Source organism: Eriocheir sinensis, chromosome 4, assembly GCF_024679095.1.
Source record: "Eriocheir sinensis breed Jianghai 21 chromosome 4, ASM2467909v1, whole genome shotgun sequence".
In the NCBI taxonomy this organism is placed as follows: Eukaryota; Metazoa; Arthropoda; class Malacostraca; order Decapoda; family Varunidae; genus Eriocheir; species Eriocheir sinensis.
The window spans coordinates 19,324,355-19,350,176 of record NC_066512.1 but is presented as its reverse complement, the minus strand read 5'-3'; the positions used below and the strand labels follow the sequence as shown (position 1 = coordinate 19,350,176).

Here is a 25,822-nt window from a genome sequence, read left to right as displayed (position 1 = left end):
GCGGAGCGAGGCTGGGGTGTGGAAAAGATAAGCTGCTGTATCTAATTTAATCGTCAGGTGGATTTCACACGCGCTTGTTTCTCGCCTCCTCTTGTTGTCAGAGATTTGGAATGGTTTGGATGTGTTGGAGGATTGAAGGAGAAGACTTTGACGGGGAGGGAAGGAAGAAGTGAGAGTGTGGGTGCTTTGTGTGGGTTAGATGTTAGTGCTAAGATGCGGGGTTGTGGTGAGGATGTGTAATGGAGAGTTTTTGTGTGGAAGGATGTGATGATTAGAGTCTGAATGAGGAAATACAAAATGGGTAGGGAAGGAGGAAGTGAGAGTGTGGGTGCTTTGTGTAGTTTAGATGTTAGTGCTAAGATGCGGAGTTGTGGGAATGGAAAACTCTTGTGGGGAAAGTTCTGATGGTTAGAGTCTGAACGAGGTAATAAAAATGTTGTAAGCAGACGGTAAGTAAGTTCGTGGAAGGTGGCGGTTAACGGGCGCCGGGAAAGGGTTCGACGGGGTGCGAGGTTATGGTGAACGTGGAGGGCTCGACACTGAGGTTTATGGTGGTTGAAGTCTTTATGAGGTTACGAGGGTGTGGAGGATGATCGTAAAAGTGCGTAAGGAGATGGGGCAGCCTTAAATGGGTAAAGTAATGGAATTAGAGGAGTAAAAGACTGTGATAAGGCTACGATTGACAGGTAGATGGTAGTAAAAGGATAGTAGAAGACTGTGATAAAGTTACGATGGAATAAGAAGATGGTAATTAAAGGTTGTGGGGTGTTAGAGCAGCCTTAAATGGGGAAAGATAGTGGTATTGAAGGAGTAAAAGACTGTGGTTGGGCTACGATTGAGAGGGAGATGGTAGTAAAAGAGTGTGAAGATGATAAGGTGATGATAGAGTAGAAGAGTGTAGTGGAAGGATGTGAGATGTTAGAGCAACCTTAAATGGGGAAAGATAGTGGCATTGGAGAAATAAAAGACTGTGATAAGGTTAAAATTGGGTAGGAAGGTAGTAAAAGGATGTGAGAGTACAATATGTTAAGATTACGATAGGTGGAAGAGAGTAATGAAAGTGTGTGGGACGTTAGAACAACCTTTAATTGGGAGGGAAAATTATTGATGTTGGAGTAGAAGAATGTAATAAAAAAAGTGATGCAGTGATGGTAAAATAAACAACGTGTAGGGACAGGTAGTGATGATAGAGGGTAGTAAGAGTGATGACCTAAATGAGCACGAGGAGGAGGAAGAGGAGAATCACTGGTTGGGTCACTAATATTTACCTTTCATTTTGCAGGTAAGATTAACACCTGTGAGGACCATGAGGAGGGCGAGGAGGAGGTGGTGAGTACATCCATTGTGTGTGTGTGTGTTTGCAGGGAGAAGAGAAAAATGGAAGTGCAGCAAGACGATTTATTAGTGTGTTGAACATTGAGTTGTTTGCATTGCGTTAGAGACAGGGCTTATTCTTTACGTGCTCCGAGGCTGTTAATGCTTGTGTGCTTAGCGGTCTCACGTTACTCCGGCCACGCTGACAAAAAAAAACCGAGGTCGTCAATTCTCGGATTCATAAACCAGTGATATGTCGTTCCAATATTTATGTGCCTTTCTTCAAACTGACACACCCACACACACGCACACGCACACACACACACACACACACACACACACACACACACACACACACACACACACACACACACACACACACAGATTAAACGATAGTAAGGGGATATACCGTACGCACACAGTTACACACACACACACACACACACACTCTCTCTCTCTCTCTCTCTCTCTCTCTCTCTCTCTCTCTCTCTCGACATGCAAAAGTGTACTGGAAGAGTCGCTATACGCTAATCCGCTTGAGAGAGAGAGAGAGAGAGAGAGAGAGAGAGAGAGAGAGAGAGAGAGAGAGAGAGAGAGAGAGAATGTCCCCTCGCTTCGTTGATCAAGGGCTCCTGACGCCGCCTACATCTGCCTTCCCTCCCTCAGACGCCTGTTTTGTTTTGTTTTCGGAAGCCCCGGAAAAGTTTTGACTGCAATGCCTACTATTCTCGTTTGCGCAGGTGGAGGGAGGGTGGAGAAACGGAGGGAAGAGGGGAAAGGAGAGAAGGTAGTGGAGGATCGGAGGGAGAGTGGAGGATCGAATGGAAAAGGGGAAAGGAGAGGAGGTAGTGGATGATCAGAGGGAAGAGGGAGAGTGGAGGATCGGAGGGAAGAGAAGAAAGGAGAGGAGGGAAGAGGAAAAGGGAAAGGAGGGAAGAGGGAAAGGGAAAGAAGGGAGAGTGGAGGAACGGAGGGAAGAGAGGAGGGAAAAGGGAAAAGGAAAGGAGGGAGAGTGCAGGGTCGGATGGAAGAGAGAAAGTAAAAAGAAGGAGAGCTTGGTTTGTAAGTGGGAGAAGAGAGGGCTTTATTGAAGGGGTTACGAAGGGAGTGGCTTGGTGGTGTGAACGGGTATGGCAATAGTGTAAGGTGATGGAGGAAAAGAAGGATGTAGGACAAGAGGAGACAGGAGAAGGGGAGGAGAGGAAAGAAAAAGGTTGGATCGTGAGAGGAGAACCACAAGGAAAGGAGCGGGAAAAGAGAATTATGTAAGGCAAAACGACAATGAGAAACGGGGAAAAGGGCAAGAGAGAGGCGAATGTAGGCAAGATGAGAATGAGAAAGTGTGTGTAGGAATGAGAAACACAGAGAAAGGAGATGAAAGAGGAAGGATGGAAGGGGAAATCAGAATGAGGAAGGAGGGAAAGTAAAGAGCAGGAGAGAGGCTGCATCATGAGAGGGGCAGCACAGGAAAGAAAAAAGGGGGTGAAAAAAGGCAGGATGCAGGCAAGACGAGAATAAGGAAGGGAGAAAGGATAGAGGAAAACCTGAATCGTGAGAGGGAAAGCAAAGGGAAGGGAGAGGAAAAAGGGAGGATGTTAGCGAAGTCGAGAATTAGGAAGGGGATAAAAAGGGCAAAGGAGAGGCTGAATGGTAAAGCGGAAAGCACAAGAGAAGAAGAGAAGGGGAGGGAGATTGCTTGACTGAGGCGAAGGGCGGGCGAGACTTTACGGGAGACGCGAATGCAGAAAATTAGGGTTGATGTAAGGAAGGAAGGAAGGAATGTGAGACGGGAATGAGGTTGATGGGAGGCAGACGGCAAGAAAGAGTAGAAAGAGGGAATGCATCTGCTGGAAGTGAGGAGTAAGGGAGGGAGATTAGGTAGTTAAGTAGGTGCGTAGGTAAGTAAGGAGAACGAGGAAGTCTATATGGTGGAAGTAAAGAGTAAGGGAGAGTAGTTAGACAGGCAGGTACGTAGGTGTGTAAGGGAACGCTATGCAGGGGAGGAAAAGGAACATAAGCAGTTATTGAAATGATTAAGGAATATTCCGAGCAAAGAGGTGGTTAAGAAGTCAAGGAAGAAGGAAAGGGGTAAGTGCATCTAACGGCGGTATGGAGGAAGGAATGGAGGGAGGGAGGGAGGGAAGCAAGAGGCTGCGGTGCGTAAGGTAAATGGAGGTTGCAAATGTGAGGTCATAAAGGTGAAGGAGTTATTGGTGGGTAATGGGGGGCGGGGTCAGGCCAGATGGAGCTGTGTGAGGCCGAGGATGGGAGGCGTTGTGTGGGACCTCGATGGCTGCTTGAAGTGTGAGGTTTTGATAACAGAAAAAAATAGAAAAGAAGGCCAGAAAATTTAATCCACAATAGAGAAAGGAAACGAAAGATCGAAAATATGAAAAAAAGGGAAAAAGAGGTTAGTTATGTAATCCTTAAAAGAAAAAGAAAAAAACACTCGAAAATAATAAGAAAAGATGAAGGAAAAAAGTTTAAAAGTGTGGAAAAGAAAATGAAAATGAAAATATGAAAATAATGGTACAGATGAACGAAAAAAAACGCTTGAAAATGGAAAAAATAAAGAAAATGAAAAGGCGAAATTGATAAGAAAGATGAATGAACAAAAAGCTTAAAAGTGTGGAAAAGAAAAAGAAAACGAAAACTTGTAAATTAGAGTAAAGAAGGAGAAAAAGCTTGAAAATGTGGTTAAATTCTAAGGGACGAGGGAAAGGAAAAATGACGAGGCGGCGGCGGCACAGTATGGTAATGAAGCAGAGTTTTGACAGAGAAAAGATAACATTGTCAGGACGCGTCTTATGTAGTTTTAGCTTTTAGGCGCCTTGCCAAAAGTATTCTCGTCTCGAAGGGAACATCAAGGCTCTTAAATCTGAAAGGACTGCATCACAAGGACCTGCCAGCTTAGTGTTGCCCCCTCGAGGGATATGAGGGAGCTACAACACTTTAGTCAGCCCCAAACTTTACCGAAAATGTCTCCTCAAATCTGTGGGAGTTAGGCCTACTTCCTTCCCTGTCTACGTGTCTGGCAGGCCCAACGAGTATGCGACTCAGACGACACATAATTTCAGTGAATTCCCAAAGCTTGGTAGCGTGTGTAGAATTTATTAGACACTTGGTGGTTGAAGGAGGTTATTTTGACCTACCTACTCACTTGAGGAGAAAAAGGGTTCATTATGGCTATGCATCTCCTAAATTAAATGTAGCTTAACTTATGTCACTGATAAATGGCAAATTCAGTTACGTGAATGGATAAGTTAAGGCAATTCAGACCGAGGATCAGGAAGGTCAGTGGTCTCCAATTCTATAGCGAACCATTATCAAGCATTAACCACACGACCTATTTGCAAGGGTGTGCCTCCTGCTGTCTGGTATTTAGATGCACAATTTCTCAAAGAGACTAAATAGTAAGTGAGTGCGACATAACAATTAGGCGCGAATTGCACTCTGAGGAACCATGAAGTAGTATGACACCAACACACGCCATTACTCACGCCGTTGTGGTTGTAGTAGGCGCGGCTGGCTTCCGTCTTGAAGTTCTTGGTGATGCCTCTGTTGCCGAACTTGCGTGCCTTCTTGCCGCGCCCCTTGCCCCTCTTGGCGGCCGAGAGTTCAGCAGTCGCCACCAGCAGCACCACCACCACCCACACCCACACCCGGCCGAGCTGCATCCTCCTTCCCCTGGCCAGGCCGCTGCTCGATCACCACCGCCTTTGCCTCACCCTACCGCCACCCCACACCCACCATACAACCTGCAGATTAAGAGGACGTGTTAGGGGGCGATGAACAGCCGAGTAACAAGATTGGCAGCCCAGGAATTGTAGAAGTCTGGGTTGACAGAGACCTTGGTGGAGGGATTAAATTAAAACCTTTGCTGGAACAGGTGGAATATACTATCATGTGACGGAGAAACATGGTGAACATTGAGGGAAGTCTGTTCTATAGTGGAGTGATAACTGTCAATGTGGGGTTTGAGCGTCAACGAATGGAAAGGAGGGGTCAGAGCGAGGTGATTCGAAGCCCAGTGCCGACGCGTGATGGCAGGAAAGGCATCTGGTCTTGAACCCCGAGCCACAACCTCAAAAGAGCGACCACATGAACATGGGCCAAATCTACCTCGACAAAGAAGATAATAATAGTGGGTGATAATGCTTCCTATTCCTGTAGAAAAAGAAAAGTTGGCAGAAAGCATTATTTATAGGAATCAAAATATAGCAAAAGGAGGAAGGTCAATAATAATTGGGACAAAATAATCAGATGAATACAAATAAAGAACATAGACAGAGAATAAACAGGAAAAAGATATAATTAATGAGAAAAATAATTACACACTTTAAAAGAATATAGCAAGTGAAATAACCTTGCCGAAGAAGTAATTCCGCTCCAGATAATTAATTGTAGACAGGAAGTGAAGAGCGGTCGATGCAATTGCTTGACAACACAAACACACTAATCATTAACCTGGCAAGGGCGAAGTGGGGCACGTGGACGAGATGGAGATAAGAGAGGAGGAGGAGGGGGAGAATGTGGAGAGGGGGGAAGGCCTTGACCGTGGAGTGTGTGGAGGAACAATGACGGCCACTGATAACCGTGATGGTGATGATGATGACGATAAGAAGGTGGAGGAGAAGGAGAAATGAAAAAGAAAATAAGAAGAAAAAAGGAAAAGCAAACAGAAGAAGAAGGAGAAGAAAAAAAGAAGAAGAAGAAGAAAGAAGCAACATGAGAAGAAGAAAAAAAAGAAACAGAAGAAAAAGAAAAGAGAAGAAAATAAGAAAGAAGAAGGAAAAAGGAGCAGAATGAAAGTGAGAAGTAGGAACAAAGAGGAAAGAACACAGACAAAGAAGAAAAGGAAGAGAGGAGGAGAAGAAGGAGATAAGGAAGAAGTAGATGAGTAGCCCTCTTCGAACATGGACCATTTTCAAGCCAGTGCAGCAAAAATAAAAATGGGGGGGGGGGGGGGAGAAGATGCCATGGTCCCTTATACTTCACACTTACCACACAAACTTATACACACACTTCACATACTCCCCTAACGCTACTCCTCCTCACACTCCTCCTCCTCAATCCTCATCCTTCACTCACGCCGGCCACTTCCTCTTCTCCTCCTCCTCCTCCTCCTCCTCCTCTCTTCGTAATAATAGCGGTCGTAAAAATACTGATCCTTACCTTTCCTTGTTTCTTGTGAGTTTGCGAGATATTGTGCTTTTTTTTTTTTTTTTTTTTTTTTGTGTGTGTGTGTGTGTGTTCCTGCCTCCATCCCTCTTTATTCTTTTCACCTTTTTTAGTTATTTTTTTTATATAACTTCAAATAAAAATAAAAAACTTCCGCCGGTTCCCTTAGCATCATTAATTAATCCTTCTTAACTTTTGGGGTTCATGAATAAAACGGATTTTATTTTATATTCGCTTTTTTTTATTCTGTTTTGCCTTGTTAAGATCTCACTCGTTTCGTGCGTTATCTTGTGTCATGTTATTCTTGATCATTTTTTTTTTTTTGTCTTGTTTTGTCTCCCTTTCTCTCTCCCTTCCTCCCTCTCTACTTCTCGTTCTTTATTTCTTTCTTCCACCTGTGTTGTTTTTCTTCTCTCTTTTTTCTTATTCCTTCGTCCTTCCCCTCCTCTCTCTTTCTTTCTTCCTGCAAGCTCATTTTTTTCTAGGTGCTTTTGAATCGATGTTTGTTTTTCTATTTCTTCCTCTTCTTCTTTGTCCTCCACCTTTTGCTCTTCGTCTCTCTGTCTCTTCCTCCTTTATTTCTCATTTATCGTTCGTCCTTCTTCGCTTCCTCTTCTCATCCCTCCTTTATCCTCTTCCATCACGCCCTTTCTTAGCTATTGTCTTGCCCTTCTTCTTCCCTTTCGTATAATGTTTCTCCTTTTCTGTGTCCTCATTTTTCCCTTTGTCCTCCACTTCTATCTCTACCTCCTCGTTCTTTCGTCATTCTTATCTTCTCTTTCTTTTATCAAGCCCCCACTTTTCCTCTTGTTTTTCCTCTTTCACCTCTTATTTTGCTGTCGCCTTTTTCCTCTCTTCCTCTTCTTCCTTCTTCCTCTTCCTCCACTCTTTCCTTCATCTTTTTCCACCTCCTTTTTTTCTTCTCTTTTCTCCTCCTCCTGTTCCTCATTTCCGTCCTCGCGTCATGGACTCACTTTTCCTCTTTATCTTCTTCCACTTTTTTTTCCTCCTCCACCTCCTCCTCCTCCTCCTTCCCCTCCTTCTCTTCCTTTGTGTCTTCACCGTCATGACCCCGCTTCTCCTTTTTATTCCATTCCACCATTCTTCATTTTTCCTCCTCCTCCTGCTCCTCCTCCTCTTTCTCCTTTGTCCTGTCTCTGTCCTTCATCTTCTCCTCCCCCGCCTCCCGCCCGCCCGCCCGCCTTTCCCCTCATCGCCTTTAAAATGTCCTCGCGTTCGCCAGTTGTTTTAATTGTCATGAGCCCTTGTTCCCTGCCCACAAGGAGTCGCGGAGTGAGGTAATGGGAGAGTGAAGGAAGGGAATAATGAGTGTGCGGGGAGGAGAGGGAAAGAGAGAGATCGTGGGAGAGAGGAAATAAGATAGGAGAGAAGTGGAAGAAGGCAGTGAGGAAGGGAGGGATGTCGGGAGTGGGTTAGATGATGGGAGAGGGATAGAATGAAGAAGGGGAATAATGAGTGATCGGGAAGAGGGAGAGGAAAGGAGAGGGAGATCGTGAAATGGGAAGAATGGGAGAGGAGAGGGATGGAATTAGACAGAGAGGGAGAGAGGTCGGAAAGGAGTTAGATGATGGGAGAGGGATAGAATGAAGAAGGGGAATAATGAGTGATCGGGAAGAGGGAGAGGAAAGGAGAGAGAGATCGTGGAATGGGAAGAATGGGAGAGGAGAGGGATGGAATTAGACAGAGAGGGAGAGAGGTCGGAAAGGAGTTAGATGATGGGAGAGGAAGTGGAGTTTTAGGGAGTTAGGAAAGGGATTTGAGAATAGAAAGTGAGTGAGAGAGAGAGATCGTGGAAGGGGAAGAATAGGAGAGGAGAGGAATGGAATAAAGTAGAGAGGGAGAGAGCTCGGGTTGGAATTTGATGACCGGAGAGGAAGTGGACTGAGGGAGTTAGAAAATGGGTTTAAGAATGGGAAACGAGTTATGTGAGCGAGTGAGTGAAGAAATAAGATCGTTAGTGAGGGAGGAATGAGTGAGGACGTAAGGAGATAGGTTAAGGAGTGAGGGAGTGGGGAAATGGGTATGAGAATGGGATGGGGGTCGTGTGAAGGAGGGAGTGAATGAAGAAAGAGGTGAAAAAATATGATAGATGGTGTTGATAAATAAGTGAGGAAGTAAGGGAGTGAGATGGCTAAAGTAATGGATGAAGGAGAGTGAATGAGGAATCGGTTTTGAAAATGGGAAGAGGATCGTATGACGGAGGGAGTGAAGAAAGGAGTGAATAAATATGCTAGTTGATGGAAAGGAAGTTAGGGAGTAGTGACAAAGGTTAAGTAATAGAAGGAGTAAAGGAGTGAGGAAGGGAGTTTGAGAATGGAAAGAGGGTCGTATGAAGGAGGGCATGAAGAAATGAGTGAAGAAATAGGTTAGTTAGTTAGAGAGGAATGAACAAGGAAGTGAGAGAGGGGGAGATGGATGGAGTGAGGGAGTGAAGAAGGGGATTTGAGAATGGTAAAAGGATCGTATGAAGGAGGGAATGAAGGAAGGAGTGAAGAAATATGTTAGTTAGTTAGGAAGGAATGGACGAGGAAATGAGAGAGAGAGAGGAGGGGAAGGGATGGAGTGAAAAAGTTAGTGGAAAGTTTTGAGAGTGGGGAAGGGAGTGTTGAAAGGAGTTATGTAATAGTTCAGTAATAGATTAAAAACGAAAAAGCTGAAGAAAGAAAAAACAAAGGAAAAAATAAGAGAGTGAGGAAGGGAGAGAGGAACAAAGCGACCCTATTTAGTAAAGGAATAAAAAAAAAATGAAAAGGGATAAAGAAGAAAGGAAAGGAGAACGCATGAATAGGAAAGAAAGATAAAGATGTACAAAGAAACTCGGGTTGTAACAATGAGAAAGGTATATGGTGAGGGGGTCGGAGAGAGGGAGGGAACTGTCCTGTGAATAAGTGACTTTATGAGGGAGGAAGCGACTAAATCAGTGAGGAAACAATCGTTCAGTGAGACGATAAATGAATGAATGGAGCGATGGATGAGTGAGTGAATGGACCTGATTTCACCTTGAGCGATAGAGTGAAGGACCACGTGTGACTGATAGAGTAAGTGGGCGAACGATTGAGTGAGTGAGTGAGTGAATAAGTGAGTGATTGAGTGAGTGAATAAGTGAGTGAGTGATTAAGTGAATGGGTGAGTGAGTGAGTGAATGAGTGATTGAGTGAGTGAATGAATGTGTGAATGAATGAGAGAGAGAGAGAGAGAGAGAGAGAGAGAGAGAGAGAGAGAGAGAGAGAGAGAGAGAGAGAGAGAGAGAGAGAGAGAGAGAGAGAGAGAGAGAGAGAGAGAGAGCAACATAGTGAGTTTAGGATCACCTCCAGGACTCCGGAAGTCAGAGTAGAAATCAAGTTCAAGTTTGTACGTGTTGTGAATTCGGCCCTCCTCCACTTCCGGCTTCTCTTCCTCCTCCTCCTCCTCCTCCTCCTCCTGTTTCTCTTTCTCCTCCTCCTCCTCCATCTCTTAATCTTTCTCTTCACCCTCCTTTTCCTCTTCCTCCTCCTCCTTATTATCATCGAAACGACCTTTTTAACTAGCAAGATATTATAATCTGCTATATATTATCTTTACCTGCCTATCTATCTATCTAATGTATCCTCTCTTCCTCCTTTTGTGAAGTTACTTCGTTTCACTTTTCGGTCTCTCGCTCTCTCTCTCCTTCAGTCGTGTCTCTGGAGTGAAGCCCTGACCTTCCTCCTAATCCTCCTCCTCCTTCTCCTCCGCCACACCCAACACCCCACCACACCCAGCCACACCCCGCCACACCCACGGCTCCCAAGGGCTTCACCTCCATCAGGCAGCCTTTCTCCTTTTTGAAGATGATTTTGCCCGGCACTGTGTATTTTCGCGTCTTCTTATGCTGTGTCTTTTGTTCCCTTCTCTTTGTGCTGTCCGTGAGAGCTCGTGTGTGTATGTGTGTGTGTGTGTGTGTGTGTGTGTGTGTGTGTGTGTGTGTGTGTGTGTGTGTGTGTGTGTGTGTGTGTGTAACTTATTTTTCTGTTGCTGTGCTTGAGTCCACGCTTGCTTTTTCTTTTCCGTTCCGCATGTGTTCCGTGAAAATCCCTTCTTTCTTTCTTCCTTTCTTTCCTCCTTTTCTTTCTGGGGATTAAATTACCATCTCTCCTCCACATCCTGCGAATTCTACGTCTTTCTCACTTTCCATTTCCAAACACGACTTTTCTTTTATCTCCTACTATTACGCCCACTGCTACTACTTCTATTTATTCTTCAGCAAATGTAAGAATTAAGGCGAAAGAGAGCAGGGAAAGGATATGGAGGAGTTGGAGAGAGAGAAAGACAGATAGACAGACAGACAGAGAGAGACAGACAGAGGTCCAAATTATTAAACGTTCACTTTATTACTTTTTCCCAAGGCCACAGAGACGATTAACCGGGTATTCATGGGTGACTTTTCCCGTTGAAGGTGCCGAGGCTCTGTAAAACCATCACTAGGGTCACAAAACAGCCCTTGAGAACCCCGGCGACTTCCACGCGAGTCTCTTCAAACAGGCGAATTAAGGTGCCAAAACGTTTAAAAATACGAACTAGAGACAGACAGGCAGAGACAGAGGCAAATAATCAGGACGAAGGAAAAAAACTGAAGTGGAGTAGTTAGCGATGTGGGTGAAAGATAGCACGTGTAATGGAGTAACGCGGAAGCAAGTGTGGAGTGGTGGCGTGCGTGGCGGTGCGTGGATAACAAAGTGGCGGTGAGGGCGATGGAATGGACCGGTGTCGGGGTGAGTTATGAGTGTGCGTGCAGGCGAGAACTCAGGACAACACTTGATACTAACTGGATACACTTTCTTTTGTCCACGCTTGTCCGGCCTTGAGAAAAATTAAAAGTGAAGTAGATAGATGGTTAGATAGATTGGTTAGTGGTAGATAAGTAGGAAGGTGGATATGCAGAGAGGAAAGGAGGTAAGGAGGTGGGTAGTGCTCAGGTAGGTAGGTAGGTAGATAGGTAGTGAGAGAGAGAGAGAGAGAGAGAGAGAGAGAGAGATTAATTTCACCTCTCGTGTGTTTATTTAAAGAAAGAAATACACTCATCATTTAGAGTTGAAATGTTGGTTTTGTGTATACGCCGAGTGAAGACATATTCATCTTCTTTATGGTTAGTTTAGATAGACCGTATACCACACACCCCTTATCTATCTATCTATTTATCTATCTATCTATCTATGTATATCTATCTTTCATCGTATCAGTTTGCACAAGTCACTCACTGGTCACTGTCGTCTAACTGATTGATAGAGGCAGTTGTTTGGATGTTACCAGGCTATTTTTTGACCCTGTGTGTGCGTGTGTGTGTGTGTGTGTGTGTGTGTGGTAATGTACTAGTTACGAGGTAAAGTCATGGAGCGGTGTTCTGTGATATATGTCCATGGAGGGAGGGTGTTGTGTCATGAGTGTAGTGTAGTGTTTGCCATGTGTATCGAGTGTGGCTGGACGGTTAGTAATGCATGGTGGCCTGTTATTGCTCTCGCTTTAGTGGTGGTGGAATGGAGGGGGCGTGAGTTGGGTGAGTAACGCGGTGATGTGGTGATTGCTTTTTTGGGGGTGGTAATGATTGTGTCGTATTTTTTTGTTATGAGAGTGAGGGTGTAAAGCATGGACCATCACATCACGAGTACTAGTGTAGTGCGGCGACTATGCCTGATGAACGAGCCTCCCATAACCCACTTAACCAGTGCGGTACCTCTTTGGCCGACTCGGTAAGGAGTTGCTCTCCCGTCACGCTGCTGGTCGCGGGTTCAATCCCAGGTAGCCGGGGAATACCCTCTCCTTGTTGTGATTAATTTCTCGTGTGTTTCGATACACGCAGAGGACGTGTGGGACCAAGAGAGTAATAGAAAAAGAGAATAGAAAATCTCGTCATTAAACTGGTGGCATACGGTGGGCATCCTCTCCTGCGGTTCTGTTGAGTTTCCCCGAAGGGGTATAGTATGTAGAGTGGTGGCCCATGCTCTCCGAGGTTGAAAGAAAACGGAAAGTGTTGGAGGTATGTCTCTACGGGGACATTGTAAGGAGTGCACCAAAATGGGTCACTGTCTAAAGGTCTCAACACAGAAATTAATCTTCATAGGGGGGAAAGCCGTGTAGTGCGGCGACTATGCCTGATGAACGAGCCTCCCATAACCCACTTAACCAGTGCGGTATCTCTTTGGCCGACTCGGTAAGGAGTTGCTCTCTCGTCACGCTGGTCGCGGGTTCAATCCCAGGTAGCCGGGGAATACCCTCTCTTTGTTGTGATTAATTTCTCGTGTGTTTCGATACACGCAAAGGACGTGAGGGACCAAGAAAGTAATAGAAAAAGAGAATAGAAAATCTCGTCATTAAACTAGCTTACGAGAGTCCATTCACGGGGTCATTATTTTTTACGAGTGGATAACTTATAGTGGGAGTTCCAGAGTCCGACGCATTGTCATTGTCAGCATCCAAACCAAATTATATTGTCCATAATGGCCCGTTTTTTTCTACTCAACACCCGATACTGGAGAGACTTCCTTCTGTTTGGTTTCTTCGGATTTATGGCCTTCTGTGTGAAAACCAAACACCGCACAAGGACTTTTCTTTGTAATCCGTGTTTGGTTTGCGATTTTACAAACTTAATTTGTTGAACTGTGGAACGCACCCTAAATATTTATAAGAGAGGCAGACAAACAGCTCTTAGTACTTCCAAGAGACCTAGAATGGGGCTTGATGGAAAATTCAACTATAAAACGGAGAATCAAGCAAGAAAAGTTTTAAGAGCACGAAATTAGAGGAAAGTGTAATGTGAAATCAATGGTATGGTATGGTAATGGAAGTAATGGTTCTTAGACTGTGGCTTGATAATATATTAGTATTGATCAGACTCGTGACAGATACTCATGCCTTGAAGAAATCGAAGACAGTTTTGTGGTACCAGGCAAAGGGGAAGAGGCTGCATTGATAAGTGATGTGTGAAGCAAAGCGTTGGAAGTGCCTTGTAGTGCCTTGCTCCGAGTAGCGACTGTGTAATATTGTAGTGGGTGGTGATGTAACACGCGTGGCTGTAAGGTGTTGTTATAGTTTAGGATGTCAAGAAAGTAGATTAGAAAACGAGGTTAGAGCAGACGTGAGAGGAATATACGAAGTTGGAATGAAAATAGGAAGGAAGAAAAGAAGGAAGGAAAGAAAGAAAAAGATAGAGGAAGAAAGAAGAGAAGTAAGGAAGGTATAGAGAACGGAAAAAAATAAGAAACGCAAAAATGTGTAACTGAGATAAGACAGGAGTGGAATTGATATGAAGACATGGAAGAAGGAAAAAGATAGGGATGAAGGGAGAGAAGTAAGGAAGAAAGGAAGAGAGAAAAAATAAAAAAGGAAATAATAAATACAGGAATGGATGACTCGGGTATAACAGAGAGAGAGAGAGAGAGAGTGGATGGATGTCGACGAAACTTTGAGGTTAGGGCGGGGGCAAGGTTTGGGGGGCGGGGAGCAAGGCGGGGGCAGCGGGGCGGGTCGTTGGGCGTGTCAGCGGGAGGGAACTGAGGGGCCTCGAGCACTCAGCCTCGGCCACTCAGTCTAAGTGATGGACAGCGACACTCTCTGATTGTCTCTTCCTTTCCGACCCGCGCCATCGTAACAGCCTCAAATCACCATCCCCCGACCCTTTGCTCTTTTGTGCTTCTCTCTCTCTCTCTCTCTCTCTCTCTCTCAACACACATACACATTCATACACACACACGCGTTTATTTGGTCACCCTCTGCATCCCTTCCTTTATTTTATTTTTCGACTCACAAACCTCCATTTATTCCTACACTGATTGCTCCTCGTTAGCCTCCCCTTTTGTCCATCCTCCCTTCCTCTGCCTCCCTTTTGTTATTAATCGTTGTCCAGTCTCATCCCTCCCGGTTTTGCCTTTTCCTCTTCCCATTCTTAGTCTAATCCTCATTCATTTCCTTTACTTTATTTTTTTCGTACCTATCTTTATCCATTCATTACTTTACCTCTTTCTTTTATCCCCGTTTCATCCTTCCCTCTCCATTCTCTTCCTCACCACTTGCGTATTCTCGTTAACTCTTTCCACTCCTTCCATTCTTCTCACTCGCCATTCCTTCACGTCTATCAGATAAATAAAACAGGAATTCCAAAACTCAATAACTCTTCTGCCTTCCATCCTTCCTCCTTGCCTTCCTCCTCACCCCTTTTTGCGCCCCTCCTCGCCCTCGCTTCCTGGCATGTGAGGCGAGGAAGATGGTAACAGTGTGTGAGTTCGCGCGATAAACAACACTACTACCACGTAAAAAATTCCACACGTGACCTTCTACATCCTCTTCCTCCTTCTCCTCCTCCTCTTGTGTGTGTGTGTGTGTGTGTGTGTGTGTGTGTGTGTGTGTGTGTGTGTGTGTGTGTGTGTGTGTCGTAGAAAGTATGAATTCACAGTTTTCTTGGTATGTACTGCTTTTCTACCCCCTCCACCCCTGTCTCTCTCTCTCTCTCTCTCTCTCTCTCTCTCTCTCTCTCTCGTCCCCCTTTCTTCAGGAATAATTAATTTCTGTTAAGACTTTGCCATCACTCACTGTCACGGACATGGAACTCACACACACACACACACACACACACACACACACACACACAAACACACACACACACACACACACACACACACACACACACACTGGTACCCGTAAAATTGTAGTATGCAGTTGGTAAGGCTAAAGGGGGGGGGGGGGGGGGGCAGCAACAGGAGGAGGAGGAGGAGGAGGAGGTGGAGGAGTTACAAGCAACACTATCTCGGTCACGGAACGTTTAATTTAGCTTTAGGTGAGCCACGGACGAGAGAGAGAGAGAGAGAGAGAGAGAGAGAGAGAGAGAGAGAGAGAGAGAGAGAGAGAGAGAGAGAGAGAGAGAGAGAGAGAGAGAGACCGGACGACGTTATTCTCTCCCTAAGTGGTCCACGGAGACACCCGATCGTGGGACACTGCCGCCAGCTGTGTCTCACTCCAGGGCGGGGTCAATAGCAGCGTGTTGAAGCGGTGGGAAGGGCGGCTGCGAGGAGGGGCGGGGTCTAATAGGGTGGGAAGGGTGAATGGTAAGGGTGATGGGTAAGGGTGTGGGCCGTGGGAGGGGGGAGAATTTAAGGGTAATTAAGAAAGGATGTTAAAGGAGGGGCGTGACTAGCTAAGGAGGAGGGAAGTGGAAGTGGGAGGAAATGGGAGAGAGAAAGGGTGTGCGTCGTGAGAGGGGGAGGAAAGAAGGGAGGGTATTCAAGAAGGGACTGCAAGATAGGAACGTGGCTCGCTAGGTAGGAGGGTGATGGGTAATTAAGGACATGGATTGGGTGAGAGGGAAGCTAAGGGAAGGAATAATGGTAAAGAAGGGGCGTGGTTAGCTAAGGTGGCGGTAGGTAATGGGTGAGTAAATGTGGACAGGGCGAGAAGGAAGTTGAGCAAAGAATTGGAGGATTTTTTTTTCCGCAAAGGAGACTGCTCAAGGGCAACAAAAAGAGTGCAGAGAAAAAATTAGCCCGCTACTCGCCGCTCCCATAATAGACACAAGTAAAGAGCGGCCAAGAGAGGGGTCAATTTCGGGTGTAGAGGTGTCTTTATACATTTAAGAACGGATGGTAAGGAAGGGGCGTGTATAGCTTGGATGACAGGCGGAGGTGTGGGAGGGTGGTGAGTAAGGAAGGGAGGGCATTATTAAAGGAAACAATCGGGTAGAAATGGAGGGTATTCAAGAAGTGACGGGACATGGTCAGATAAAATATAAGAGATGGGAGAGAGAAGGGAAATGGGTAAAGATGGAGGCAGTTTGAGAGGGAAGATACTAGATAATAAAAGTTCAAGGGCACCGAAGTAGGATAAAAGAAAGGAGGAAGCAAGGGAGGAGGATGGGTAAGTAAGGGTAATAGTTTGATGGACAGAGCCAGTTGGAAGGGTAAAAAAATTAGGTAAGGGAGCTTGCTACTAGGATGAGAGGAGGGAGGAGGGGAAGAGAATGGCCAGGTGCGGACCGAGTAGAATGATAGAGGTAGATGAAGGAAGGGGAGGGAGGGGATTAGATAAGGAGTGGCATGGGTGGGGGCAATATGACGTAAGGGGAGCCAGCTGGGTACGAGAGAGAGAGAGAGAGAGAGAGAGAGAGAGAGAGAGAGAGAGAGAGAGAGAGAGAGAGAGAGAGAGAGAGAGAGAGAGAGAGAGAGAGAGAGAGAGAGAGAGAGAGAGAGAGAGAGAGAGACAGTCAGAAAATTCGGTAGAGGGGCAATTGAGTGAATGAAAATTTAATGATGATAACGGACAGCCTCTTCAAGATAATGAGCTCGGGGCGCCGGGTAAACGAATAAGAGATGGGACGGGTACGGGACGGTAAAAGGACGGTCCCAGGCGGCGGCGGCGGCGAGTGGAGGCGAGGCACGAGACGAGAAACTAAAAGGAGGAAGCCATGGAAGACCCAGAACTCGTGTACTCAAACGCTTCAGGCTCCTGTTCCGATCACGTCTGAAAGCCACAGAAATATCCATCGAGTTCTCATGAATGTTCTCCCCGTTCATGGCGTAGAAGTCTTGCAAAACTACCACCGGAGACCATATACATGAACCCACCTATGAGGATCCCTACAACTTATACGAGAGGTAGATAAAATGAAGTTACTAAGCCGTCGAAACGTTTGCGAGTATTGACACAGAGGCATAGCGGTGAACACATTTTTTCCTGTTCATGGCTTGATAATCTTGCAAAGCTACCACCAGAGTTATGAATCCACCCCTGAAAATCCCTACAACTTCTACGAGAGCTAAAGGTACTAAGCCGTCGAAACGTTTAAGAATGTGGACCCAGAGCCGTAGCCATGAACTCAGGGGGTCAGGAGAGCCGTGAAGGTCCCTCCCTGTTGAGGCGAGGTAGCCTCCGAAGGTATAGGGTCGATAGGGAAGATTACCTGTCTGGCCTTGAAGGTGTGTTGGCGGCCCCGTGGAGTGCGTAGGGAAGGGAAGGAAGGGCGCTGGAGGAGGAGAAGAAAATAAAAGATAGGAGGAAAGAGAGTTAGTGAAGAAAGAAAGGAATGTCAGAGGAGAGAAACGGCTAGAAGGAAGGGAAGAAAAAATGAAAGAATGAATGAAGATGGGAAGGAAGGAAAGATGGAGGCCAAGAATGAAGGAAAAAAAACTTGAATAACTAAAGATGAAAAAATTTAGTGAGGGTAGAACATGATGAATGAAGAAATAAAAAAAAAAGGAAAGGAAAGGATGAACGAAGGAATGATAAACTGAAAAGGGAAAAACATTGAATAAGGAAAGAGAGAGGGAAAAAAACGGAGAGAAGGAAAGCATGTCGGAATAAAGAAGGGAAATATGAGAGGAGAGAACCCATGGAGGAAAGAAACAGGAAAATAAGAAATGCAAGAATGTATGAGTGAAGTAATGCAGGAAAGAGGGGAGCAAGAAACACACTCACAGGGGAAGGCAAGACAGGTGTGTGAGCGGAATCTCAAGAGGGACTTCAGAGGGTCACCTGGAACGGAGACTCTCTTAGATCGCAGGTGAGAGGGCAAGGTGAGACAACCAGGCAGAGCACCCACTTCCCTTCCCTCCCTCACGGTGACCTTAATACTGGCGAGGCGAGGGTGACGAGTGTGTTTACATGGGGGAAAGGCGAGAAAGAGGCTGCGTATCTGGGTGTTTACGGCACTCTTATGCACCTCCGCGCGAGATTAGGATTTGTGGTGTCGAGGAAAGGGAGACTGAGAGGGATGGAAAGGAGAAGAGAGAGAGAAGCGACCTTGTACCACTTGCTGCTGCTGTATGTATGTGTTCTCCTTTTGTAGTAGTAGTAGTAGTAGTAGTAGTAGTAGTAGTAGTAGTAGTAGTAGTAGTAGCAGTAATAGTAGTAGTAGTAGTAGTAGTAGTAGTTGTAGTAGTAGTGGTAGTAGTAATAGTAGCAACAGCAGCAGTACCAGGAGGACCAGCAAAGGTTGTAGTTGGTACCGTCTTTGTTTCATAGTAATAGTTAAAGTTGTAGTTGTAGTAGTAGTAGTAGTAGTAGTAGTAGTAGTAGTAGTAATAGTAGTAGTAGTAGTAGTAGGAGGAGGAGGAGGAAAGGGAGCGGGAGAAGAAAGAGGAAGAGGAAGAGGAGGTTGAGCCTGTCTGAGCCGGTGTGAGGTCCAAGGTCTAAGTCATACTTGTGAAGGTCGTTTTAGTGGACGATCGATCACCGCCTCTACTCTGATTACCCTGACCCAGTTCGTCGCCGTTAAAAAGGTTAAGCAGCTGTAATCACCCGCCATTAATTTGCCCCCAACGACTTCATACAACCTCAGGCAACGCAAAGAAAACGGGTGCTCTAGTCTTGGGGGGACCATTGAGATTATGACCCTTTTTATCACCAAACTTTTTTTTTATTGGGGTCGTGGAGTCTTGCCGCGTCCTCTCACTCTCTCACTTTCCCTCTCTCGCATTGTATAGTGAGGAGAGACTGTGTACTAAGGTCTGGACAGTATATTTGTCTTTTTTTAATGCATGTTTAGTTTCTGAGTCCTGGAATCTAAATACTTAATGGTTTTCTTCATATTCTTCTTCACGTCATATTTTCCGTTGAGCTTCCTTATAGCCGTTTCTTTGCTCTCTGTTTCTCTCTCTTCTATCATTTTCTCTCTCTCTCTCTCTCTCTCTCTCTCTCTCTCTCTCTCTCTCTCTCTCTCTCTCTCTTAATATCCTCCAGTGGTTTCCTTCTTTCTTTCTCCTCGGTATTTTTTATGCATCAACTTTTGTTTTTTTTCTGTCTCTTAATGTTCTCGTTCTCTTTTTTTTCCCTCTCTCTTTCCGCTTCTTTAGTATTCTTGCAAACAGCCTTTTCGTCCCACTCTCATAATGTTCTCTGTCTCTTTTCTTCTCTCTTCTGCCATCTCCTGTCTTATTATTCTAGTATATCAACTAACTTACTTTTCTTTACGCTTTTACTGTTTATTTCCTTTTTGTGTCCATTGCATCGTTTTCGTAAGGCATAGAAGCTCGTATACGCCAGTTGGTTCCGTGACGAATGGGAGACACATTCAGGCGTGCAGGACCTTTGCTTGTGGTCTGAGATACGTGTGTTACCCAAGCCGCCGCCGCCGCCGTCCTGGGAGGCTGTGGTGGCGGGGCGGGCAGCAAACAGATGGTGTGGCGGTGAGGCCCGTAAATCTTGCCCCCACCCCAAGAACAATCACGAGGGTTAACTGGAGCACGCGACGAGAAGTGGAGGAGATTTTTATGCGTTGTTTGGTTTTATTAGTGGAGGAGGAGGAGGAGGCGGACGATGACAAGGAGGAGGTGAAGAACAGCAAGAACAAGAACTGGAACAAGAGAAGCAATAAAAAGGAGCAAAAGGAACAGGAACAAAGGACAGAAGAGGAACGCAAACGAAAACAAAACCGTCGACAATAACCAGAAAAAAAAAATCATGAGCAAAGAACAAAGAACAGAAGAAGAAGAGAAACAAACAAAAACAAAACAGTCGACAATAACCAGAAAAGAGAACAGAGCAGGACCAAAGGAACAAGAACAGAAGAAGAACATGAACGAACAAAGGACAAAAGAAGAGAAACACAAACGAAAACAAAACCGTCGACAATAACCAGAAAAGAGAACAGAGCATGACCAAAGGAACAAGAACAAAACAATAACGTGAGCGAGAACAAAGCTGAAAGACAAGAACCAGAAAAGAGAGAACAAGAACAGGAACGAGAAAGAAGAACGCAAAAACAGAACAGGAACAGGAAGAGAGAAGAAACAGGAGAAAGAGCAGGAACAGAAGCGAGAAGGAGAAAGCGCCTAAGAAAATAAAGTCAGCGAGGGGAAAGAAGTGCAACAGCAAGAACAGGAACAAGGGAATAGCCGTTTTAAAGTCCTCTAACACCATCCAAGGCGAGGAAGCTGGACAAGAGGCGAATGTTAAGCGTCGAAAGACCGTCTGAACCCCTAGAGAGAGAGAGAGAGAGAGAGAGAGAGAGAGAGAGAGAGAGAGAGAGAGAGAGAGAGAGAGAGAGAGAGAGAGAGAGAGAGAGAGAGAGAGAGAGAGAGAGAGAGAGAGAGAGAGAGAGAGAGAGAGAGAGAGCACTGCCAAACACAAGTGTGAAATTCAGGAAGTTAGCCGAAGGATCAAGCTGTGAGGCGGTAAAGATTATAAGAGAGAGAGAGAGAGAGAGAGAGAGAGAGAGAGAGAGAGAGAGAGAGAGAGAGAGAGAGAGAGAGAGAGAGAGAGAGAGAGAGAGAGAGAGAGAGAGAGAGTCCCCTCCCATCATCACTGACCATTCGGCTTTAAATATATCTTGCATAACGGTCTCACGCTGCGTAATATTGAGCACAGGTGGGCGACGTCGATCTGGTTAATACTGAACGGCACTTGGCGGCTTCCCATTGCCCAATATTAATCAGTATGACGCACAACCGCAGGATATCATAAGCGGGAGAAAATTGTGACACCAACGAGATCCGAATACAGAATTGCAGTTCGTGAAAATGTTGACCGTTGTATTTACATATGTATATATCAATTCTGTAACCTTCATTATAATTTACTTTGTCTTGGGCATAACTATTTTGTAACCTTCATTTTAATTACTTTCTCTTGCGTATTACAATTCTGTAACCTTCATTTTAATTACTTTGTCTTGCTAAATTTACAGTTCTGCGTGACAGAGACGTATTCAGTTATCAAGACTTCCTCTACACCTCAGTAAATTTATGGCTCGTTCTCGGAAGTATTCACAATCACATTATTCAGGAGTTGCGTTTCCTATATGTCTTCCTGAAGAAGTCATCAAACTGCTTTTCCAGTTTTATGAGCATAGTTTCTTTTCTTTTATTTTTATTTTTGAGGAGTCGAAAACGAAACGTCTTATTCCCTAAATGTGGAGCAGAGTCTACGCAGCGCTAAAACCATCAATCATGATATTACGTGAACCTTTAAAAATATTCACGTATTGCAAAATATAGCAATCATTTTCATTCTCTTTTAACTTGTACTAAAAATAACTAAGCAAATCTACATTGTTTTTAGGAGTATTGTCGTGCTACGTTATTTCAAAGGCACATAACCATCATCAGAAATGTAGGTGGACTGCAAACCACCGTCAGTACATTCCCTGTTTTACACGCACACACGCACACACGGTTTCCGGCGCACTCCCGCGGGGACATTTTTGCCGGTGCTTGTTTTCAAAGTTAGGTCATGACTCGGCTATTTCCTTGGTGCTTGGGTCTCCAGGGAACCACGAGGACCACAGCACCTCCCTGCGTCCCCTGACCTTACCCTCCCTCTCTCTCAAGCCTCGACCTCCTTTCGCCTTCCATCCCTCGCCTTCCCTCTCCTCCCTCCCCTCTTCCTCCCTGCCTCCCTGGTCGTACTACGTGACAGACGCCCGGCCTAGTATCCCTTGATCCCAGCCCTTATCTCCTTCCGGCCAGGAGTACGGGTTCACGGGTACAGAGAGAGAGAGAGAGAGAGAGAGAGAGAGAGAGAGAGAGAGAGAGAGAGAGAGAGAGAGAGAGAGAGAGAGAGAGAGAGAGAGAGAGAGAGAGAGGAGTAGGGGGTCAGGCAGGAAAGCAGGCAGACATGTAAAGACGCACCGACAAGAAGACAGACAGACAGACAGATAAACAGATACAAACAGAAATATGAATAAAGAGACGGACAAACACATAGAAACAGACTCACAGATAGACAGACATTAAGAAGACAACCACTTTGACAACATAAACGGACGGACAGACAGACGACCGGACATACAATTATATCGACAGCTAATCAAAGAGAAATGTAAAGATAAACAAAAATCAGCACAGCGAACGTTTCATCATCATCATCAGCAGCGCTACACCGGGCGGGGGATGCATTTCACGTCAGTATGGATTTTGTGTTTTCCTTCCCGCGTGTGACGTCCGGCGAGTGACTGCATGGTTATTACGTGTCCCGCCATGCCAGACATACACGCGTGGGTCTGGAAATGCACGTTAGACAGACAGATAATGAGGATTCTTTGTGGCATATTCTCAAACATTTCGACACACATATTTGACAAGGAGTTTTGGACTTCCGGGAATATCCAGTAGTTATGTGACCGTTGTGGTAGTTTGTCCCTTCTTTTGTACCATGAACTTAACAAAACACTCATTAGAACCCGACTGATCTTTTTAGCCTTTGAAGTTGTTGATGTGGGAGGTGGAAGCGTTTTATAATACCAGGATATTAATATTTCATCAGCGTAGTTATGGACACAAACTCAAGCACATACACACAAAACGCAAAATAGATATACGCAAGCTTTCACGTAACCAAGGACGGACACACACAAACACACTCACACAAAAAAAATAACAATAGGAAATCACATAAATGCGCCATCATCCCGGGAAATGGACCCTCAGCAACACGGGCGTCCCTAACTCTGTCCCTTATTCTTGTTTTCCTCTCTTTTCTCTCTTTCTCGTCTTCCCTCTTCCCCTTCGTCCCTCCTCTCCTCCTCTTGCTTCACTTCTCCCTCCTCCTCCTCCTCCTCCTCCTCGTCCCCTTCATTTGTTTTGCTCTGTTGTGTTTCCTCTTGAATGTTGTTTTTGTCGCCATGATGTTTACTTTTATTTGTTCCTTTTTTTTCCATGGCTGGTTAGTTAACTGGGGCTCATATCTTGTGTTCGTTGATTCGATTTAAGTTTCAGCTCAGTATGGTTTTTTTTTTCATTTTATACATTTTCATTCAATCACTCCTTTTGCCTGGTTTGTGTATTCAAAGTTTCGGTTGTTAGTTCGTTAGTTCATTCATTATAAGCATATTTTTGTTGTTCCTTCAATTATTCATGCACTCCCACTCACTCACTCACTCGCTCACACCTCCATCCATCCATTCATTCATTCAATCATTCATTCATTCAAAGTTTAATGTGTACATCAGTCAGTCAGTCAGTCAGTCAGTCAGTCCGTCAGTTAGTAAGCCCAGGCAGTCAGTCATTAAAGTAAGAAAAGAAGTAAATCACAATTAGTCACCAACCGTTTATGAATTCTATCTTTCGATCTTCCACTTTTTGCTTTGGGGGATCAGTACTGCAGTGAGCTTTTTTGTCTTTTGTTTTCCCTTGAGCTGCCTCCAATATAGTAAAAAATAAAGTCAGTCACGGTGCTCCCTCGTGTACTTCCCCGCCTACACTCGTCCCCGTCCCATACAACGCGGCTGATCCTCGCAGAACGCAGATAGACTTCCATGTATGCATAACCTTGCCACTCTTCCCTCGCTTCCCCTACTCCCTCTCTTTCTCTTTCGCTCTTTCTCTAATCTGCACTTCAATACTCATTCTCCTCCCTCCTTTTGACTCACCAATATTCATCCTTCTCACTTGCTTCTCCCTCCCATCTATCCTTCGCTCCCTCTCCTTCCCTTTTTTCTCTTTTTTTTTCTCTCTCTCTAATCAGCACTTCACCAATACTCATTCTGTTTTCTCCTCACTTTCTCCTCACCAATACTCATCCTTCTCACATACTCCTCCCTCTCTCCCTCCCTCCCTCTCTCCCTCCCTCTTTCCTCTCCTTCCTTCCTTCGTACGTACAGCTCACCAATAATCATCAGTTTCTCTCCACCAATTCTCATCATTCTCCTCTCTCTCTCTCTCTCTCTCTCTCTCTTGCTCACTGTCTCCCTTCCTCCCCTCCCCTTCCCTCCCGTCCCGTTCCGTTCCTCTCGCCGCAGCCCTGTAGCACAAACAGACACATAATACAGACGCTAAGTTTACCGGTATTTCAGGTTCATAGTTCCTCATATTTTATAGATATTTTTCGATGTTTATTTAGTATTCGTGTGTCTTATTTTTCTTTAACTGGTGTTTGAGACTCATAGGATAACAGATACGTTATTATGGTTAGGTTTTATTTGTTTTGTTTTTTCTCAGCAATAGCGTGCTAGGTAAGGTCAGGTAAGGTCAGGTGAGGTAAGGTAAGGCACGGAGAGGGCGCGTTAAGATGTATTGTCCGGACTTCTTGACGCAATGCACAACTCCGGTCTCCTGTTATTGCCCCCCCACCCACCCCCCACCCTTCACCTTCCGCCTCCCTCCCATCTTCTCTTTCTCTCTTTCTCTTTCTCCCTCTCTCTCTTTTTCACTTTCTTTCTCCACCGTTTTCCGCTTCTCTTCTTCCTCTTTCCCTTCGTGTGCCCGTATGCATATCAACCCCCTCTCATATTTTTCTTTCTCTCTTTTTCCTTCTTCCTTCGCTCACTTTATTTTTTCCTTTCCTCCGGCTTTTTCGCGTCAGTATTGGGTGAGATATACCAGCATGGCCTCAAGGGAACACTGTTTCTTTTCTCTTAATTAAATTTTCATGGCACCGTCCCGTCAGCCTGTTAACTTCATCCTCCCCTCCACCAGTTCCTTTTTTTCTTTTCTTTTTTACCTCGTCTCCTTTTTCGTAACCACCGCTCTCTATTTTCTTTCCACCTTTTTTGGCCCTTCCCTTCCTGCACATTTAAGCTTTTTTTTTTATGTTTGGTCAGTGGTGTGGCGTGAAAACATGAAAAGGGTGATATAGGGTGTGGTGTGGAAATGGTTTATAAATATGTGCTCTATACAAGTGTGATGAGGTGCAGGGAAGTGTGTTTGTGTGTGTGTGTGTGTGTGTGTGTGTGTGTGTGTGTGTGTGTGTGTGTGTGTGTGTGTGTGTGTGTGTGTGTGTGTGTGTTGCGACGGGCGTTACTGGGCGAGGCCTTCGTCCTGGTCCTCCCCGACGGCAGGTGAAGAGCGATCGTTATAGAGGGCCGCGTGGAGCCTCGTCGTGGAATTGATTCGTGGGTGAAATCTTCCGATCGACGCGTATGATGTAAGGTGTATGTGTGTGCCGTTTGTGCGTCCCTGAGGTGTTTGGGTCATGATGGACGATGTGTGGCCGGGGCGTGACCCACCTGACGTCTAGAGCCAAGATTTGTTTGGTTGTGGGGTGACACAGGCGGCTGGACAGGCTGGCTACAGGCTGACCCTCGGCTGGCTCACTCGGTTCCGGTGTTGTCGTGGCGGCGAGCCTTGCGTGAGCCTTCGTTCTTGAGCTGCGGCGAGCGGAGCCTCTCACTGTGTGTGTCTGGTGCCGCGTGCAGGTGGACTGCGCCAACCTCACCGTCCACACCCAACTTGGGGGTCTCCACGCCCTGCCCCGCCCCGCCCGGTCCCGCCCCTCCCCGCCCTCCTGTCTCATTTTGCCTCTTCCCGGACAGCCCGTCCCACTTAGGGCCTCCTAATACTCCCCTGCTGGGACCCTTTTTGACCACATGCTGCTGGGAAGGTCATCAGGGCATGGCTGCCGCCCCGCCCTGCCCCGCACCTGGCCGGGCAGA

General features: G+C 45.6%; 1 protein-coding gene across 1 annotated transcript in view; it reads right to left on the bottom strand.

The window, feature by feature from the left end:
- The window catches only part of LOC127009497 (immunoglobulin domain-containing protein oig-4-like), a 34,832-nt gene extending 9,226 nt beyond the window's left edge, over nucleotides 1–25,606 (bottom strand). The window contains exons 1-2 of the mRNA XM_050882607.1: nucleotides 25,397–25,606; nucleotides 4,815–5,072 (exon numbers count right to left, since the gene is read on the bottom strand). Coding sequence (XP_050738564.1) covers nucleotides 4,815–4,991 — 177 coding nt within the window. The 5' untranslated portion in view covers nucleotides 4,992–5,072; nucleotides 25,397–25,606. The remainder of the gene's footprint in view (nucleotides 1–4,814; nucleotides 5,073–25,396) is intronic.
- Between the last annotated feature and the right edge of the window lie 216 nt (nucleotides 25,607–25,822).